This window comes from Cebidichthys violaceus, unplaced genomic scaffold (assembly GCF_023349555.1).
Source record: "Cebidichthys violaceus isolate CVI_PGR_0920_01 unplaced genomic scaffold, fCebVio1.0.p SCAF_6, whole genome shotgun sequence".
Classification (NCBI taxonomy): Eukaryota; Metazoa; Chordata; class Actinopteri; order Perciformes; family Stichaeidae; genus Cebidichthys; species Cebidichthys violaceus.
In genome coordinates this window covers 9431874-9451403 of record NW_027176816.1, presented here as the reverse complement: position 1 = coordinate 9451403, position 19530 = coordinate 9431874, and the positions used below count along the sequence as shown (strand labels likewise).

The 19530-nt window shown below is 39.7% G+C and overlaps 3 protein-coding genes and 1 long non-coding RNA gene across 4 annotated transcripts; 2 read left to right on the top strand and 2 right to left on the bottom strand.

Moving 5' to 3' along the window:
• Positions 1-2087: 2087 nt before the first annotated feature.
• On the bottom strand, positions 2088-6092 carry LOC137889643 (uncharacterized). Its single transcript, XR_011105232.1, has 3 exons — positions 5832-6092; positions 5036-5096; positions 2088-2876 (listed from the first exon to the last, which is right to left on the bottom strand). It is a non-coding gene; the product is annotated as an uncharacterized lncRNA (long non-coding RNA).
• A 2331-nt stretch (positions 6093-8423) lies between these two features.
• Positions 8424-11303, bottom strand: LOC137889378 (chymotrypsin-like elastase family member 2A). The gene is made up of 8 exons (XM_068733216.1): positions 11194-11303; positions 10864-10952; positions 10676-10773; positions 10101-10223; positions 9830-9966; positions 9196-9341; positions 8883-9035; positions 8424-8493 (listed from the first exon to the last, which is right to left on the bottom strand). Exons 1-8 carry the CDS (start codon positions 11228-11230, stop codon positions 8476-8478), a joined length of 801 nt encoding a protein of 266 aa, XP_068589317.1. The 5' UTR covers positions 11231-11303; the 3' UTR covers positions 8424-8475.
• Positions 11304-12233: 930 nt separating this feature from the next.
• On the top strand, positions 12234-15145 carry LOC137888992 (chymotrypsin-C-like). Its single transcript, XM_068732539.1, has 8 exons — positions 12234-12327; positions 12456-12544; positions 12991-13088; positions 13308-13430; positions 13548-13684; positions 14089-14234; positions 14720-14872; positions 15039-15145. The coding sequence occupies exons 1-8, from the start codon at positions 12288-12290 to the stop codon at positions 15054-15056; spliced, it is 804 nt and encodes a 267-aa protein (XP_068588640.1). The 5' UTR covers positions 12234-12287; the 3' UTR covers positions 15057-15145.
• A 189-nt stretch (positions 15146-15334) lies between these two features.
• LOC137888991 (chymotrypsin-like elastase family member 2A) lies at positions 15335-19379 on the top strand. The gene is made up of 7 exons (XM_068732538.1): positions 15335-15419; positions 15623-15711; positions 15960-16057; positions 17473-17595; positions 17775-17911; positions 18583-18728; positions 18966-19379. Exons 1-7 carry the CDS (start codon positions 15380-15382, stop codon positions 19140-19142), a joined length of 810 nt encoding a protein of 269 aa, XP_068588639.1. The 5' UTR covers positions 15335-15379; the 3' UTR covers positions 19143-19379.
• The last annotated feature ends 151 nt before the right edge of the window (positions 19380-19530 follow it).

The following is a 19530-nucleotide window of genomic DNA, read 5'->3' as shown; positions in this document are numbered from 1 at the left end:
CAATTGAAAATGAACTCCTACCTACTAGTTAATTACCACGGTGCATATTCGGTAAGAGCTCTGTGAGGGAATTGTAAAATATTGGACTGGGAGAAGAATGGAAACGCCACTGAACAACAGAAGTGAATCAGCAGCTCAAGCCTGCACACATCAGTTTTATGAAGGAAAACACCACAGCTGACAAGTTTTCCAATAATTTAAGCAGCCACCATTAAGCAAACCCAGTAGCGCTGCTAACAGTCATCCACTTAGGTCATTGAGAGAATAAAATAAAACTCTAAAGATGCAAAGAGGCTATGGAAAAACATTTTGGAAGGGTTGTTTTTTATTAAATGTAATTATACTCACTGCCAATATATATAAATCTAAGCACACAGTACACACTGTATAAACTGTCATATCCATCTACCTTATACAGCAACCAGTTACATTAATCATCCCATTTTTATTCCAGCACTTTTACTTTTACTGTTATATATATTTATATCTGTACATAGTAGTCAAATGTTTATGTTTACCTTGTTCAAATTTGTTGGCCTTGTTTTAAGCTGTATGTCTATTTCTCGTACGTAACATTAAAAGCAACAACAAAAAAACAGGCCAATAAAGCTGATTCTGATTTCGCCTTGACTATGTTTTGCTTTTTCCCCCCTTTGCTTGGAACTACCATCAACAACTTTACTAAGAGGACTGATTTAACATAATAACTATCTACCTGCTCACTTGATCTTGTTCCAGCCACAATATGCAATTTCTAGAAAAGTCTGTATCGTGCAGTCTTGCATGAAAAGAGCTATATATTTCAATTTGATTTGCAATGAACCTTCTGACTTAAAGTGGTGTTAAGGTTAATCCTTAAATATTAAATTCACTTAAGGAGAGTTGATATGGCATGATGTAAATTTAAATGTTTTTGCCCACATATGCTAATATTTTTCCTCATAGTGGCTCAACAATGGTGCAGATGCAGTTGTTCGATGGATGATTGGCAGATATTTTTGGCATGTTCTGTAAGTGTCTGTGAGCCTCAAGCTATTGGCAAGGAGACGTAGTTTAACATCTACATGTGCAACTGTATACTGGTTGATAATCAGATGTCATTTATTTCTTTAAACATATGATAAAGAAATGGAAAAAATTAATTTAAAAAGTAAAAAAATCAGCAGCAAATTACATGTTCGGTTGTACTTAAAATGTGACAAACCAAAAATGTTCCTTTGTTCTTTTTCCTCAAACACCTATCTGCATCATCCAACAGATTTTTTTTTTTTGCCAGGGACAATCTGTTCTTGATTTGAGTTTCCTGTAACGTATAAAATGCACAGCGTTGAACGAGGGTGTTGCATTGGAGTCAAAAAGGAGCCCCTCAGCCCCTGATGATAGGGCACCAACTCCTGATGTGGAGCTGCAGAGGCTGCCTGTGTTTGTCCGTCCTCCACTCTGGAACATGTGGTTTTACTTACAGAATGTTTTACTGCTCAACAATGTTTCTGCCTTGGAGCTCGGCACACTGCATAAAGACTACTTTGTCCCCTGATGCCCACACGGGAAGAGAGTGTCTCATTGTACACACACGCACACACACACACACACACACACACACACACACACACACACACACACACACACACACACACACACACACACACACACACACACACACACACAGGGTGATGATGACATCAGCGAGGCCACTGAGCCCATGTCGATAAAGGTACTATTTTCCCCCTAGACGGCAACACTTTAGTATTGCATTGCCCCACTGTGCTCTTGTTAAACAGCACAACTAAAAGTCAAAACTAATATTTTCAATACTGTCTATTTCCACTGCACCGATATTAAATTTTGATTCTCTGCCTGTGTGTCTGCAATCCGCTGCGGCACCAGTGCATACTACAACAGTACATGGCTCTACCAAATCCCAGGCCTGTGACAGACGGATCTTTGAATAAAAGCAAAAACAGACCAAGCCATGTGTGCAGTGCTGAAACTAATAAAGATCAGACGAACAGAGTAGTGTATTTAATAATAATAATAACAATGGAACAAAAACTCCATTACACATGAGCACATGAAAGCAAATAAAACTTACAATATTGAACAATAAATTACTGAATTGCAACAACGGGACCTAATCAGCCAATAATCTTGTTTGGAAAAGTCAAGGAGGTGACAAGAGAACACATTTAATGTCACTAACACAGCATCACACCTGCAGCTCTTTTCATTCACAGTAGTCTCTTACAACAAGAAAATGTGGCTGTGATCTCATGGCCCCATTTGAAGCCGATTAGCACACCCAGGAGTGCGAAGTGAAAGGCTATGGGCGAGTTGGAGGACGTCTGGCATGAGGTCACTGCGGTTGTCACTTGGCACACTTAAAATTGTGTTCTTCACAACCAAACTGGTGCTAAACCTGGTCACATGCATCGACAGGGCTGGTGCAGCGGGGACATTTAACAGCTTCGGCCCTGTGCTATATTTAAACTCCACTTCCCAGCAGCAAACCCAGCCCGGCCAACGAGCCCTGACTAATACTGGGTTGAGAAGCACTTAATACATGAGACTGTGTTGTTTTTTGTTCTTTTCTTTTATAAAGTGCTGAACTTAGACTCCTGTCACTTTATATAGAAACAGTTATTCAACCAGGAACTGATCATTCAAATATGCAAGTAATTTTTGAAAGTGCAGCCTGCGCAAGCTGGCTCAGATAGATTGAATATGCAGTTTGTTCAACTGTGCTTGAACTTGAAAAGGTCCACACATTGTCCAAATGTCTTCCCTCAGTGCTCATCACAGCGTCCATCTCACACCCCAAACATCTTGCCCACAACCCTGAGGCCGAGAGTATGCGTAGCCTTTATAGCCTCCTGACCCTGGACATGGGAACAGATGGGCGAGGGTCAGAGCGGAGTTAGAGAGAGCCATCCAGGAATTTTACAGAGTGCCAGAAACATCTCATCACAGCACATGAGAGGCAGAAAGGTTACATTTGTTCAACATTACTGCTGTTGGGTTCAGCGCATGGACTGGAAACCTCACACCTGCTGGTGTCCGAGGCTCAGGCAGACACGGGCTGATTCATGTCAGAGTAAATCTGTTTAACAATGCATACGTAAAATATAGCTATTTTCTGATAAATCTATTTACATGTACCCACTGACGGCATCAAATGCCCACACACACTGCCTCTGATTGAGGTAAATCAGAAATGAATGTCATGAAAAAGGAGTTGTGTAGCTGTTTCTGTGACCCTTTGTAGATATCCAACAATATAGATATAAGAGTATACCACAGTGACAGCAAATACTGTGGGAAATGTTACAGTAGGTCACCTGTACAACCAGTGACATGGATTCATTTTTTTTGTTTTTTTTATCAAAGCCTTGTTAACAAATACGAAAGACATCACAGCTGATTGACTGACTTTAGCTAAAACGAAAAGAAAGTAACTCCAGTTCTAACATAAAAAACAAAAAAATACCAATCAGGGGCATTTTACATAATACTACTCAAAATGATTCAACATCATAATAGAGACAATTTGGTTATAGAATAAATATTCTCCACCATCCACCTGCTCCATAGCTTAAGACCTACTGTAACATACAATATGTGTGGTTTATTGTCTGTGTTTTAGCTTTACCCCACAGTCACAGTGACTCGTTAAGTGATCTTCATTAACGAGTCGGGTTTCTTCATCAATAATATGATTGTCGTGGGTTAATATATTGCATTTAAAATTGTTTTAATCTAAATATAAGTATTATAATTTTAAGTGATGCGTAGTGGTCAACAATATGCAGTCTGAAATATTAATTCATGTGTTATGCATCATTCTGTTAAGTCTAACACAAATGGATGAAGTACCTCTTATTAAGTCAACACAATAGTGAAGTAGCCTTTCCTCTGTGTGAAACGGCTTCTAAACAGTAAGCTGTCGCCATCTTGTGGCAAAAGAAAACATTTTTAGACACAGTTCGACTTACCACTGAACTCCTGCATTTTGTCAGTAAACGGACTCATTTCAGGTGCCACGGTGTCATTATTGATTTTCGTCATGTTATGGAACGAGACATGCAAATATTGACTGAGGAATAGCCTATGTAGAATAAATTATATAGAATTTATCCTCAGTGAAATGTTAAAAACAAGTGAATCAAAGTTGTATCTGCATGTCTTGCAACCATGTCAACAACCAAAGTGAAATCTTGTGATCTCAAGTAAAACTACGAAGAAAGCCGTCTGAAAATATTGGAGGAGAAATTAAAGATAAGGTATATGACTTGTTTTCCTGTGTTGCTAATGATAATTAACATGCAAATGAGCCCTGGGAGCTAAATAGAGGTTAATAATTACTGTGGAACATCATGGTTATAAATGAGATCTGTCCATGTAGAAGACAGGACAGTAATTGGGGTTGTGACTAAAGAACCTGTAACACAGAAAGTGGGTATAATAATGGTTTTGCTTCATTTTTTGTGCGTCAGTTCCCAGTAGTGGGTATATAAAATGATCATGATTACAAATAAGTTTTGTTCTGAAGTAGTACCCTTCTACTCATCCCTGGCCTGCATTTTAAAAAAAAAAACTTGTCCTCCTTGACTTGTTTTTAGTCACCAGTATTCACTCTGCTCTTCTATTTTAAAAACAAATGCAGACAAATAGATTTTAGGAGGTTTATCCAACACTAATGAGCATGATGGTGCTATTAATAAAACAAGTGCATATGCTAAATCATCTTCAGAATATGAGCTTTAAACTCATTTTTTATTTAAAATAGGGAACCTTTAAAGAACAAAAACTTGCTAAAGGTGAGCCTTGGGATTTTGTACCACACTTACATTATTTATTTTTTTGCTGAACACCTAAAACACAACCTTCCATTGTATCCTCTTTCTTATTTCTGTGATGACATCATGCAAACAAGCAGTATCTGCATATGGCCTGTAGCTGGTTGATCGTCACTTCTTAGGTATAAATACAGTACAGATTATCGGAGGTAATCCATTCTAATAGGCTTTTTTTTACTTACCAAATGAAATGTGTTTTTGGACCTCATCTTGTCTGGATGCTGCAGCGGGAGATCACTGGCTCTGCAGGTAAATGGAGCAGACACAAATTGAAAGAAGAAAATACCTCTAATGTTAGCTTGCCTACACAACCGTGCAATTCAGACATGTAACTTACAAATCACCGTTGTTTTAACGGTATGTCAATGACTATTTCAACTATAAGCATGTCTTCCTTGACACACATTGGACAAATCTAATAAGAGAAATGCCAATATAGTGTTTTTGAGGGAACTGCCGAGATGCCGCGTAAATTGTACTTCCAGCTGGGCTTGTTTACTTCCGCCTAACGTCACTTTTCAAGATTCATGTGGTACCATTAGGCTTTAAGAGAAGTTTGTCTTTCTGACAGAAATCTCCTTAAATTGAGGCAACAAACCTATTTCCTTAGTTAGGTGAAGGGAAAGATCGTAGTTTGGGTTCAAATAAATCCTTTCTGGCAGAAAGCCCTGAAGGCACCATTTAGCATATTACAAAATTACTGAAAGCTTAAAAAACAAATGCACCATAATTTTGAAAATTAAATCTATAAATGCAACTGTTTTAAAAGTCATGAAAGACAACGTCCCTGTCGGCTCCCTAAATAGATAGCACCCTTCCCAAGCTAACGCTAGCTAACTAGAACTGTCACTGTGTTAGCATTCAAAGTTACAACTTTTAATATCAAGCTTTCCGGGTAGCAATTCAAAATAATATTTATTACAAACAGTAGGTGATGATGAGGTCATTAACGGACGAACAATAAATAAACGAACCTACCGGAAGTGAGGTAAACTTCTCCACGATACTTGTGAGATGTGTCTGGAGGACATGTGTGTACAACAACACACTTTACTCTTAAAGAGCGCAGTTGATTTCCATCCAACCAATGCGTAATCCAATATGGTGACCTGGTTTCCTCGCACACCGCAGAACTACGTTCGGAACAATGATAGGCTCCGCAGCGATGTTGACACAGTGGACATTATCGAAATTGCAAGTCGTTTATCTCCACAAACACTTTTACACAAACACAGAGCGCAAAACTAAAGGAAAACCAAAACAGACCACACATTCACAGATTAGACTTTGAGTTAACACCACTTGAGTGAATGAATGAATGGAGCGTCATAGTCTCTATTCTCGGCTGTGGGCTACATCTACGATCTGCAGAATTTCACCTTTTGACTTTTAAAACTCTTCTATTTATTTAAGGCTACTTGAATATTCCAAAATAAAGGAATACATCATTTCAAGGTGGCCTTATACAGTACATTTGAGGACTATGATGTTTTTTTAAAGTCTGCATTCTTAAATTGGATTTTTATTTTTAAGACACAACAATAGCGGAGTTATGTTCTGGCTTTGTAAAGGTGGGTTGCTGGATGAATTGGAATTATGACTTCTGTACTTTTCAAATCCTATTGTGGCCTCATGGTGAAAGTTAGATCACATGTAAATAAAAATATTTAGAGGTCCCTCACAAAAAAAACACAAGCGGGACAAACTACCTTATGGAGGCTGTATCATTGGCCATTATCGTATTAACACTCCTATGAAATGCATCTTATTTACATTACTTGGCTGGATTGGAGTTAATATCTACTTATGTCAACCTATTTGGCTGAAACAATTCCCATATTAGGTTTGCTGAGAAGTACAATGGGTTTCTGGTCAAAATGTTCCTGACTATGACCAAAAACAATTTGAAGTCGTTTCACTGCATTACTGTACAGGGAAAGACAGCTTAAATGACACTGAAAAACATTAAAAAATGTCCTTATTTTGAATCTCTCATAAATAAATAAAAAATATGTTTTTGCCTTCAGAGGTTTGCTGAAATTCTCTATGCAATCTTGTTCAGGATGACCCTATGACCATGTAAAGGTTTACATATTGTACTGATTTTTTTTAAATTATAAAGAAACATAAGCTCAATTTACATTATATCACATTAACAATTTCCCCGTATTTGTCATATTTTCTTTCCTTCAGAGGTTTGCTGAAATTGTCAGTGGAGTCCTCTTCAGAATGACTCCGCCCATGTAAAATTAAAGATTTTTTTTTTTGGAAAATTTTCGTCATGTTTAAACTCTTATAACATGTTTTCCTTCCTATCTCACTCCAAAGTAAAGTAAAAACTTGTCAGCCCTGATTTAGAAAGGTGGCTAACGCTCTTGTTTTACCATCCAAACTCTGTGATATTACAGCCTCGCCTTCTACAGCGACATCTGGTGGACACATGTGGGCAAGGCAATCCCAGTTGTGTTAAATGCAAAATTTATGCATTGTAATTTGTTTTGTTTGCTTGTTTTTGTTAATACATGGATAAGCACATATGGCACTATGTCAATATACAGGCCAATAGCGTGTAAAACATGTACCACTCCATCATAGAGGTAGGACAGGAATGGGGATTTCTGAGTACACATTATGATAAAGGGAGTAAACTGTATCTTTAAAAACAACTTTACAAGATAGTAATAATAGTTTAACTATTACTTTATAGTCAGTATTAATTTGGCAGGCTTTCACAAACAGCAGATGGCGGTATGTGCATTTAAAGTTAGTTGCTGTCCTTCCGTAAACTCAATGAGGGAAAAAAGGGCAGAAGTAGACGAAGAACACGAAAGTTGCGCACGCAGATCTGGGGCACTAAACAGAAACAATTTACCAGTTTCTTTGGATAATCCACAGTGCTACATTGGACATTATATCTGGGAAGTTGAGTACCTTTTTATTTTGTGTGTCATTTTTCAATTATGTTAGCACAACAAATGAAATTCACTGCACTCCCATTATGCAGAGGTGGAGGCAGAAATCCCAAAAGCAGGTATCTTTGAACACATGAAATCAAATTTGTCTGTCTTGCTATTCCTGGCTGATACTATGAGAGGTATGTGAGGAAATAGCGGTTTTATTTTGTCATTTGGTTGAACTGTGCTCTTGACATAATTATTTCCAGAATCTACACATTAAATAGCATTTAGAATGGTCCAATGTATGCTGGGAAAAAGACTATTTATTTGCCACATTCCCCCTATGGTGCAATACACACAGATATTGTTCAGTATATGTTATCATAATGCCCACCTCTACATTTTTGTATTCCTGATCTTTGTTGCCATGCTAGGTTTATTAAAAACAGCAGTGCTTTCTGACTGTGACAGCTCAAATTTTGTACGAGGCTCTGCTTTCACTCACAATCACATTTATACATTTTTGGGTCGGGGAGCCTTATCAATTACCAAAGTGAGAACTTTTGCATAACAGGCCTTTGATGATTATGACTAAACATATGACTAGCTGAAAATCATCCAAAATGTCGGGTTAGTGTAGGCTTACAGTTGTTGAACAAACACATCAATACCATTTTGAAGACACTGCATCATTTATTTAATGAAGTGCAACAACCAACAACATCTTAGTTCTTGGTCATCACCTGGAAGAAAAAGAAAGCATAAAGAGAATATTTTAAAATGCTCCACTAGATGGCAGTAGAGCACCTGTGAGTAGCTACTGAGTAACTTGAGTTCAACTTGAGATAATTACTATATTTTGTAATATATATATATATATATATATATATATATATATACAGAAATTAAAAATGCACAAATAGGTTTTTGCTCCTTTTAAATAAAACAATTTTCCAGATGTTTTGTCAAATATTAAAAGCCATGTAATAAGCAGAAACAAAGGTTTGTCCATTAGTAGTTCTTTCTGCTTTTTGATTTTATCATAAAGCCAGTAAAAATAAAAACAAATGTATCTAGTGTATCGTGAGCTCTTTTGCACAAGTATTCCACTATCCAATGCATTTTCACTCACGTTGTTGATCCAGGGGATGTAGGCGCTGACCCGAGTGAAGACGGAGGGCTTCTTGGCGTAGTTGCAGCCCATGCTGGAGCCGAAGCTCACCACGCCGTGGACGTCCCAGGAGCCATCAGGGTTCTGACAGTTCAGGGGACCGCCGGAGTCTCCCTGAAGGGGAACAGAGACGAAAAAGCACAGAAGATGGAAAACGCTTTCTTTTGTAGAATTAAATGTAGAGATACGTTTGAGTGTAAGGCTGGGATTTAGTTTTACAGCGACTGTTAATAAACATGACATGAGCTTGTAAAATAAAGGGAATAGGACTCACGTTGCAGCTGGCCAGCTGTCCGTCTCCTCCAGCACAGACCATGTTGCTGGTGACCAGGCTGCCCCACCAGTCAGACCTGGTGCAGGTGGAGTGGCCGACCACAGGGAGGAGGGCCTGCTGCAGGATGTCGGCAATAGGACCTCCAGCTTTGGGGGAGAACGGAGCATTCAGATTCAGGGCTGCAGTCAAGACCAAGTCTATTCCAAATCTAGGTTCACTAGGTCCAGTTTCCACTCAAAAGTGGGTGAAAACCAAGTTTCTTAAAGATCCGAAAGTTTTCTAGGATTTGGATCATCTTGTATAAAATGTTTCTCACTAATTTCATTAATGACTTCTTCAATGGCGAATTTGTAAGAATGAGGTGTAATTCCTCAAAATCTCTGTGTTACCAGATGTTACATTTATTTATTTTTTGATTAGTGGAATAAAAAACAGGACTCAACCACCACAGCCCTGTTCAAATTCAAGCCCAGTGTTACTCAAATGTATCTTAAAACTGAGAGGAAAAGGTTAAATAAGTTGCCATGACAACTTTGACAAGGACGTTGATATAACGTGAAAGATATAAGAGGACATTAATGCTGCCAGCCTTTGGTGACAATTTCTTTCTTTTGTATAAGTTGATAGGACTTACTCCAGAGACGACCCCAGCCAGTGACGTAGCAGGGAGCCTCGTGGGGCAGGATTTCACCAGAGTTGGGAAGACAGGCAGCCATGACGGCGTTAGAGAAAGTGACAGGAGTTGCCAGCTTGATAAGGGCGATGTCGTTACTAAAGCATGAATGCAAACACACCACATTTAAAAGAAAAGGTATGCGCATTAATAGCAGAACACTTAGGAGCACAGAATAGTCACGGCGGCATAATATATAGAGTAAAAGGTGGAGAGAGATGACGGAACCCACCGGATTCTGTAAGAGTCCCAGTTCTCGTGGACGACGATCTTGGCGGGGCTGATGGCGATGGAACCAGCCTCATTGTTGGTCTTCAGGTTGTGTTTTCCCAGGAAGACTCTGTAGGTGCGACTGCTGCTTGGTCAGAACAAAAACACAGAAACAAGGGTCAGCGTTGCTTCGATCTGGGATCTACTCAAGAACAATTTATTAGAACACCAAACTAACTTACACATACCAACACAATTACCTCTACTGTCAATATAGTACTATGTTAATTTAACTCAAAGTGTTTAAATTAATACTTTTACCAGTGCTAACAAAAGTGGAATTACAGATTAATAATGATCGGATTTCTATAAAATGTATTTTTCTTAAATTATTTCATGTATCAGTGACCAAAGCTCATCAAGGCCTTCTTCTATTTAAATACTGAACTACATCGTTACACCTACTGTGTATCTTACATATCAGACTACTAGAGTAAAGTATACAAACTTATTTTTACTTCTGTTCTGCCTCTGTGGCCCTGTCTACCATGGGCCTGTATCTCTGTGTCTCGTACACCTTATACTTTTTAAACACACCCGATGCAGTGAGCAGCAGTGAGGACCCACTGGTTGGAGATCAGGGTGCCACCACATGTGTGGTAGAAGCTGCTTCCACTCTTGTACTGCAGAGACACCTGAGGAGAAGAAAATGGTGACGGTGTTTTATGTCTTGGACAGAAATGGACAGAAGACACAGAATTTAGAGAAGTCTTAAATTGGCGAACCTGCCAGGGCCAGCTGTTCTCACGGACATCATCTCCACCAACCACCCTGGTGATGGTGGGCTGGTAGGTGGGCAGGCCACACCCGTAGGCTAAGAAACAACAGTACAGAGTATGGTGATTTATGATGGTGTCTTAACATCAGCAGTAACATAAAATGTTATTCTTTAAAAATGTTTCAAATAAGAATTTTAGCATAAGTATAAAACGTAAATCTGTTAAACACATTGCTTCTTATCAAACGTATCTGGACCACTTCATGTAAAAAAGAATGTGGACAGTTGTATAAAGCAACACATTCAATTGCCTGGTCAGAAGAGTATCAGAGCTTACCACCAGCGACAAACAAAGCCAAGATCACAAACTTCATTATGACTGTTCAGTTGAAGCTAAGGGAGACATGCTCCTCCTTATATAGCGTGTGAACAGACCTGTTGCTTAACATTTGCCTTTAGAGCAGCCAGGAAAAGTTAGTGGGGAAAAATAAATCAACCTTGGAGATAAGTAATCACAGATATCCCCAAATACACCTTATCTCCTCACCTCAACATCTGTGTGAACCTCACAGGTGTTTCACTGTGACATGAGTTGGTCACATCTTTTAACTTTGAATAAGAGGTGATGTTCACGCTCTATGAAAATGGTAAGTCTGTCTGTATTGGTTTATCAAAGACATTAAAAGTGCTGCCCTATTTTCATACATGAATGTACACAGTGTCTGAAATTAAAATGTAAGTTGCCAGGCTCAGAGGTCAGTTTATGGTATATATAATAATATTAACAATCTCAAAAACTGCAATAAAACGGACATGTGAGTTTTTCAATGTGATTATAAAAGGTTAGGACACATAAAACACTTCAGCTGCAAATAATAAAACATGATTGTTTTGGAGATGACATTACTAAAATTAAGTATAAATCATCTGGTGTATGATGAAGTTGCATTTTACCGTAATATGTTGTAAACATTACAAGCAGATATTGCAATCAAACCATATACATATATCCTTTTTATAGATGTATGCAAGTTTTACACATACTAATAAATACCAGTATGGCCACTGTAAACATTCAGTCCTTTTATGAGCAAGAAAAACTTCAGCTACAAGAGGAGATCAGAGGGAGGGCTACATTTCATATGGAGTAAGGCTTTTTGCATCAACTACAGCTCTAAGATGATAAAAGCTAAAAAATATTCATTCCACAGTCTTTTTCAACAACCAAGTTCAAAATTATACATAATTCCAGAACACTTTGGTCTAGTAATCCTGTCAATTCTGGCTCTTTTGATGTCCACTTAGCTCCACCCCAGTATTAAAATCTGTCAGGAACATTTCCAGGAATTTGATCCAGTTTCGTAGGTTGCATAACATCATGGAAGGTATAAATATGTCAAATGTCTCTCTGCAAATAGTGGCGATATAGACATGATGAAGTTTGTTGTTTTTGCTCTCTTTGTTGTTGGTGGTAAGGCTCTTTCACACACAATACTGTTACAGCCATCTGTCTTCAGCCATTTTCTCTCATGCAGCTTTCTTTACAACCTGAATGCAGATTAACAGTTGTGTTTGAAAAGTGTCCGTTTGCCGTTTCAGCCTACGGGTGCGGCCTGCCCACCTTCCCCCCTGTGGTGACCAGGGTGGTTGGAGGAGAGGATGTCAGGGCTCACAGCTGGCCCTGGCAGGTAAAACTAGCACATCAACTGTTTGAAAAAGACTTATTCTAGAATGCAGACAGCATGAGGGAGAGGTAAAGTATAGGCTGATAGTTATACAGTTCAGAATGTGACAAGGAGACTAAAACTCTTTTAATGTCAAACAATGTTGAATTTTGAACGAGGCAAGGTAAGCTTATTTATAGCATCTTTCAAACACAGAGGCAATTTAAAGTGCTTTACACAGGGCCGGGAAATGCATTAGAACAATGACAATAAAAAGGAATCTAAATAAATTCAAATTTAATAAATGAAATTAATAAAATATAATTAGACAAATGGAAATAAAATTAAAAAGTGGCTAAAGTCAGGATGGATTCAATATTGAAAAAAACAAACAGCTGCATGTGTGCCTGTAAACAGTAAGTCTTAAAATAAAATTGTAACAGTTGATTGTGTTCATATGTATGTTTTAGATTTCCCTGCAGTACAACAGGCAGGGCGAATGGAGACACACCTGTGGAGGTACTCTGATCTCTAACCAGTGGGTCCTCACTGCTGCTCACTGTATCAGGTATGAAATAGTGGAGCCCAAAACAATTCATGTCGATAGGTTATCATGATTTAATGCAGCACTGATGTCTATATTAGCAATCAGTGACATAGATCATGCTGTATGAAATCATAACATATGTCAACTGTGATGTGATTTAATCTGCTTTCAAGACATGTTTACTTAAATCAAGAAACTCCGATAATCATATTCATTATTCTTCTCTCTGTCGACTTGCAGCAGTGGCAGGGAGTACAGAGTGGCCATGGGAAAGCACAACCTGATTGAGACAGAGGGAGGTGTTGCGTTCATGGGCACCGCTAACATTGTCGTGCATGAGAAGTGGAACCCCTTGTTCATCCGGTAAAAAAAAATGACTTGTCACTAAGGCTATGAATTGTGAGACTGAAAATCCAAAAGATTATGTCAGTGAACTTTTGCAGGTCTTTAGATGAATCTAATCGTGTGTTTCCTCTCCAGTAATGACATTGCCCTGATCAAGCTGGAGTCCCCTGTCACCTTCTCCGACAGCATCATGGCTGCTTGTCTCCCTTCTGCTGGCTTCCTCCTCCCCCATAACGAGCCCTGCTACGTCACTGGATGGGGCCGCATCTACAGTGAGTACACCCCCGCCCCCCCCACAAAAAAAAAAAATATTTTGTTTTTTTTCAATTTGATATAAAGAACAATATATTTAATTGTGCTTTCTTTGTTAGCTAGGTTAGTGACGACATAGGTCAGCACACCGATTCTATTAAGACGTGCACTTGTGTAGGCTATTCACTCTTGCAAGTCTGTAACAGATAGGCCCATTTTACTCTATAGTAATTCTACTGTAGCCTATACTAATATTTGTTCTCTGTTTGAGCTGTTATTTTTTTCTGTTTGAATACATTTCCCTCAAAAGAAGAGCTCACCTCACGTGTTTCCGTTACGGTACTGCTCGTTAAGGTTGTGTTGCTCACCAGTAGTCTTTCACCTGACCTGAAGTTGAGCCAGTACGCATCTCTCCTCCACACAGCTGGAGGTCCCATTGCTGACATCCTGCAGCAGGCCCTCCTGCCCGTGGTGGACCACGCCACTTGCACTAAGCGTGACTGGTGGGGTACTCAGGTGAAGGATACCATGGTCTGTGCCGGTGGAGACGGAGTTGTGTCTGGCTGCAACGTGAGTCTAAAATGACACAAAACGACACATTGCATTGCAGCACCAATTGTTTCTGAGATCGGTAAACTGGAGACTCATGTTTCCTCAACCTGTTTGTTTTATCTTTTTTGTATATTCCTTAAATATTTACTGATTCCAGCCTCTTAAATGTGATTTTATTTTGTCTTCTATGATATTCAAAAGACAACATATTTAGTTTAATGTGTCGTCTTTGCAACAAATTATGGTCCAAACAATTAATTGATTAACAGAGGAAATCTACAGACTGATCAATAATGACAATAACTGTTACAAACAGTAAGTGTTCTGTCCCTTTACGTTTCAGTCTTTTAAATGAGATTATTCCACTGATACTGTATGTTACTACCCCCAAAACTATCTCTACTAAAATGCCTTTTTGTGAATAACATTCAGTATTTCAGAGGAAGGGTGTCAGTTAAAAAGGTCTTCAAAATATAAAGAGATGCTATTCTCACATGACTCAGGGTGACTCTGGCGGCCCTCTGAACTGCCAGAAGACTGATGGTGCCTGGGAGGTTCACGGCATCGTCAGCTTTGGCTCCGGGCTCAGCTGCAATTTCCCCAAGAAGCCCACTGTCTTCACCCAAGTCAGCTCCTACATCGACTGGATCAGCTCTGTAAGCTCCTGAACCTCTTATTACATCACTGCTGATTTATTTGGGCTTATTTCCTTCAGATTTAACAGTCAAAAATCCGTAACAATAAGAATAAATATCCCGTGTGTTACTGCTGAAAACATGATGTTGCACTAAATATAACTAGTTTCTATCATCTCTTCCACAGAAAATGGTGGCCTATTGAGTGATCAGGCTCATGGGATCAATGCACATATAAAATAAATAAAATGTGGAACTGCAAATGAAAAATAAAAATTCAAGTTTTGTGTTTTATTTTGATAAATATATCATTTATTTAGTTTGGTTAATGATACTTGACTAGCAGAAAAGGATCAAAAGTATTGATGGGAAAATCCTGTCCCCAACCACATGCTGTGTTCTCAGTTTGACTTTCCAAATGTGCAGCCAGCTTTTCCAGGACAGTCCATGCACTGGTTAACAGTAGCAGTATAAATACGAGCCTGTTGCTAACACAAGGTTTAGACTCGCACTACATACTCTACAGTCATGAGAACGCTAGTGGTTCTTGCTTTTCTGGTAGCTAGCGGTAAGACAGTTTAAATCTTCTCACATAACTTACTTAATGCTCATTAGTGTAGTCCAGGTGAATAGTCACTTATTTTGTCTTACAAAGAGTATTAATTATCACATTATATTTGAAAAATCATTAATTGTTCAAGGTTCACTGAACTTTTTTGTTTAGTCTGGTGCAAAAATCACAATATACATTACTAACTAACCTTATCCCAGCCTACGGATGTGGCCTTCCCACCTTCCCTCCCGTGCTGAGCAGGGTGGTGGCAGGAGAGGACGTCCGGCCTCACAGCTGGCCCTGGCAGGTGAGGTCTGGTCTAAATGTGTAAAAACATGTTCCCTCTGACGACCACAGATCAGATTGAACACTACATTTTTATTTTGCCACGATAGACAGAAAAAATGGCACCTACTTTAATTAACACATTTACTCTCTGAATCGTCTATATTTTGGTGATGTTGAATTTCTGATGATGGATTCATAGAGGGATGACAGTTGAAATTGATTAGAGAGGAATTTTAAGGTGCAGTAATGCACTCTGTCCTCTCTCAGGTCTCGCTCCAGTCGGACAGCAGTGGGCGCTGGAGGCACGTCTGTGGAGGCACCCTCATTTCTTCTGACTGGGTCCTCACTGCTGCACACTGCATCAAGTATGTTAAAGTCATTATATTCACAACCACAACGCAGCATATTCTATTTGTAAAGGCTCAACAACCTGGGGGGGGTTCCTTATGTATCATGAAGGGATACGTTGATCCATGACAGAGTTATGTAACTAAGAACTTTTGCGAGTCTTGTTTATCAACTTGCACTCAGTAGTGATTCAAAATGCCCAGCTCATGAAAGTATATGTATTTACTATGCCAAACCGAAGGTCTTTGCCAGGAAATACTTCTCTACCCAACAGGAAATTATGTGCTTTGCTTTTTATGTGACTGTAAGACCCAATTTTAATCCAGCCCCTACACTCCCTCTCTTCCTACTCTCACTCAGTGTGCGCGTTCACGTGGATGGATATTTAGTGTCATCTCAAACCAATTAGCGGGGAGGGGAACAGCAAGTCTGCATCAACGCCGACTTAACCAGCTGCCCTTACTGACCACGTGCAATTTTGTCTTTGTCATGGAAGTTGCTACGGACAAATGTAAGCTGCATACAACTACAGGTAGAAACATTTACTCATAAACTGCTCAAACTAAGATAGACATTCAATATTGTCATAGAGACGTTACACACGTTAAGGTTACATTGTATTCAGGATCAAATATACCCATATGTAGTCTATAAAATGGAACACATGTTCATTTTGGTTGTAAAGTTTAGTATGTCAACACAGACGGTTTCAAAAACCAAGTAGCTCATAAACATCAGGAGTTAAAAACAAGTTCTGACAGTTCCTGTTCCTGCCAGCGGAAGGGGAGTTTGTCCCAAAGCTTGAAGCTGTGTTCTCACAATACACCTCAGCCACGTTCACACCACACAACTTGCTGTCTTGTAATCAGAAGTTTTGAGGTCAACGTGGTTTTCACACTACATGACTGACCGGAAAGATCCTTCACACCTCAACGCGTCTTTATTAACTCCCTTATGTAGATCAGTCACTTTGTTATGTGTTGCGTTTATTCATGCAAAAATCCAACACTCTAGGTGTGAGAAAAATCAGGACTAAAGTCGTGAACTACACTCCGTCATGGAGTGGGAGGGTGTTGGGGCCGGACTGGAATTGGGCTTAAGAGTTGTTGGTTTTGGAAATGAACAGGGTTGTTCCTCAAGAATTAGCCGCAATGGTCGTCATGCCTGAACAGGGAAAGAAAAGTGTGACATGTAGAGAAGTTGAAGAAGTTTTTCTTCCCGGTAAAAACATTTTGTAATCAGAAAATAAATTGCTTAAAAAAAAATAGATCTCAAATGTTACCACTAAAAGCAGCTTGGTCTCCTAAGCTAACATGCATTACCTCAACAGGAGCATCTGCAATGTCCTCCATCAGCTTGATCACAGTTTTGTACACACAGGCAGAAAAGTCAATACTACTGTCTGAACCCCGGCTCATCTGACATCCCACAGCGACCGCTACAACTACAGAGTGGAGCTGGGTAAACACAGCCTGGAGACGAGCGAGGAGGGCTCGACAGCCCGTATGGCAGCCACAATCATCCCTCATGAGGACTACAACATCATTCTGAGCCGGTAACAGCCGCTAAGCGAAGAGCATAATCAGCAGGCCGCCATAAAGCAGCCATCGATCAGTTAGCTGGTAGTAGTTTTTAAATGGAGGAAGTTGATGCAGCAAAACATTAATCCAGCATAAACCCTATTTAGTTTGTCATTACTTTTTAAATGTGGGTGTATTGTTTCGTCTTTTGCAGTAACGACATCGCCCTGATCAAGCTGTCCTTCCCGGTCACCTTCTCTGACACACTCAGGCCTGCCTGCGTACCAGACCGGGGAGTCGTCCTGCCCCACGGGGCTCCCTGCTACGTCACCGGCTGGGGTCGACTCTCCAGTGAGTGAGCACCTCTCAGCACAATGCATCCCTGTGAATCACCCTGGACTTAGTGAATGATCACTTAGCCGTGTCTAGTTCAGTGTCTGTGCACCTGTTCTTACTTGACTGAGGTGTTTTGACCTTCACAACCAGGATAAATTCTATTTTTTTTTTTTATTTAAAAAAGAAACGAACCATGCTGTTTTTATTAGGTTTAATATTACGCTGAAACTGACTTGACTTACTGTCATGTAGTAAGATCTGATAGAAAGCACGGTTTGCAGCACTCTCATCAGTCCATCATATAGACATATGAGACGTGTGGGCTTCCTGTATATTACTAGAATATGAGGGCATAACCACTCTTGCACTTTTGGACTGTGTTTAAGCTCAGTTTGAAGTTGCAACAGAAAGGAGAGTTTGATAAAGCGACCTGTGAAGTTGTGCTATACAGTACACAACTATAAATGGTAGAAATGAGTATAATCCGGCATAATCAAGGTAGCACTCTTGCAGCTAAATGGCTCAAGAGGCATCCCATCTACAGCACCTGGGACGCCATTAGTTTCCAAGTCTCTAAACCTGGACAAACATGATCTCCTTACAGCACTGCACCTGTACCTTGAGTGAACCTCCCTCAACACATAATGTTGTTTCCTACCCAAGTTAAGCCCATTTCTTCCCTGCAGCCAGCGGCCCTCTGGCTAACATCTTGCAGCAGGCTCTCCTGCCGGTGGTTGACCACGATACCTGCTCAGAGCCCGACTGGTGGAGTGTCCTGGCAACAGACAAGATGGTCTGTGCCGGAGGTGACGGCATCACTGCAGGCTGTAATGTGAGTTCATACAAGGAAGGGTACAGTAATTTAGTGGTCAATTAAAGCAGTTATGTAATCTGTAGACTTTCCATCCAGCATAAAAGACTCAAGGAAAGGGAGATTCAAGAATAGGACTTTTACTTTGAAACAGTCTAAAAGGAAAATTCAGCCTGACGAAGTGATCACCGGTAGTCATACCTCCTTAGTGTCTGAGTATAAGCTGCAAGCCCACAGTGTGTGTGTGCTGACCTGCAGGGAGACTCTGGTGGCCCCCTGAATTGCCAGAACCCCGATGGCTCCTGGGACGTCCACGGCGTGGTGAGCTTCGGTTCTGGTCAGGGCTGCAACGTCCTCCAGAAGCCCACCGTCTTCACACAAGTCAGCTCCTACATCGACTGGATCAACAACATGAGGAACCTTTTCATTTTGTGACTACCGTGCCAGCATAAACAATGGAACCTGAAGCTAAGAGCTAACTTCCTGCTTTCAAAAACAGGAAATGTATTCAAATTGTGTTTTTTATTGTTTACTCCGCAGGCCATGACCAACTACTGAAGAAGAAGCCGTTCAAGTGCTTCTGTCAGCAATAAGAAGAACTATGATTTATAATTGATATATATGATATATTCTTTCTTCCTTTTTTTTTTGAGCAAAGTAAAAGTAAATGCTGTTTACCAACGCAAACAAATGGAATGCATTGTCATTGGTGTTAACTTAAAGCTAAAGTACTGATCATGTCCAGGACACTTAAAAACAAGAAGCCCTTTTTAAACCATGCAGATCAACATGTAATTAATTCTGCACACAACTTTTCGGTAAT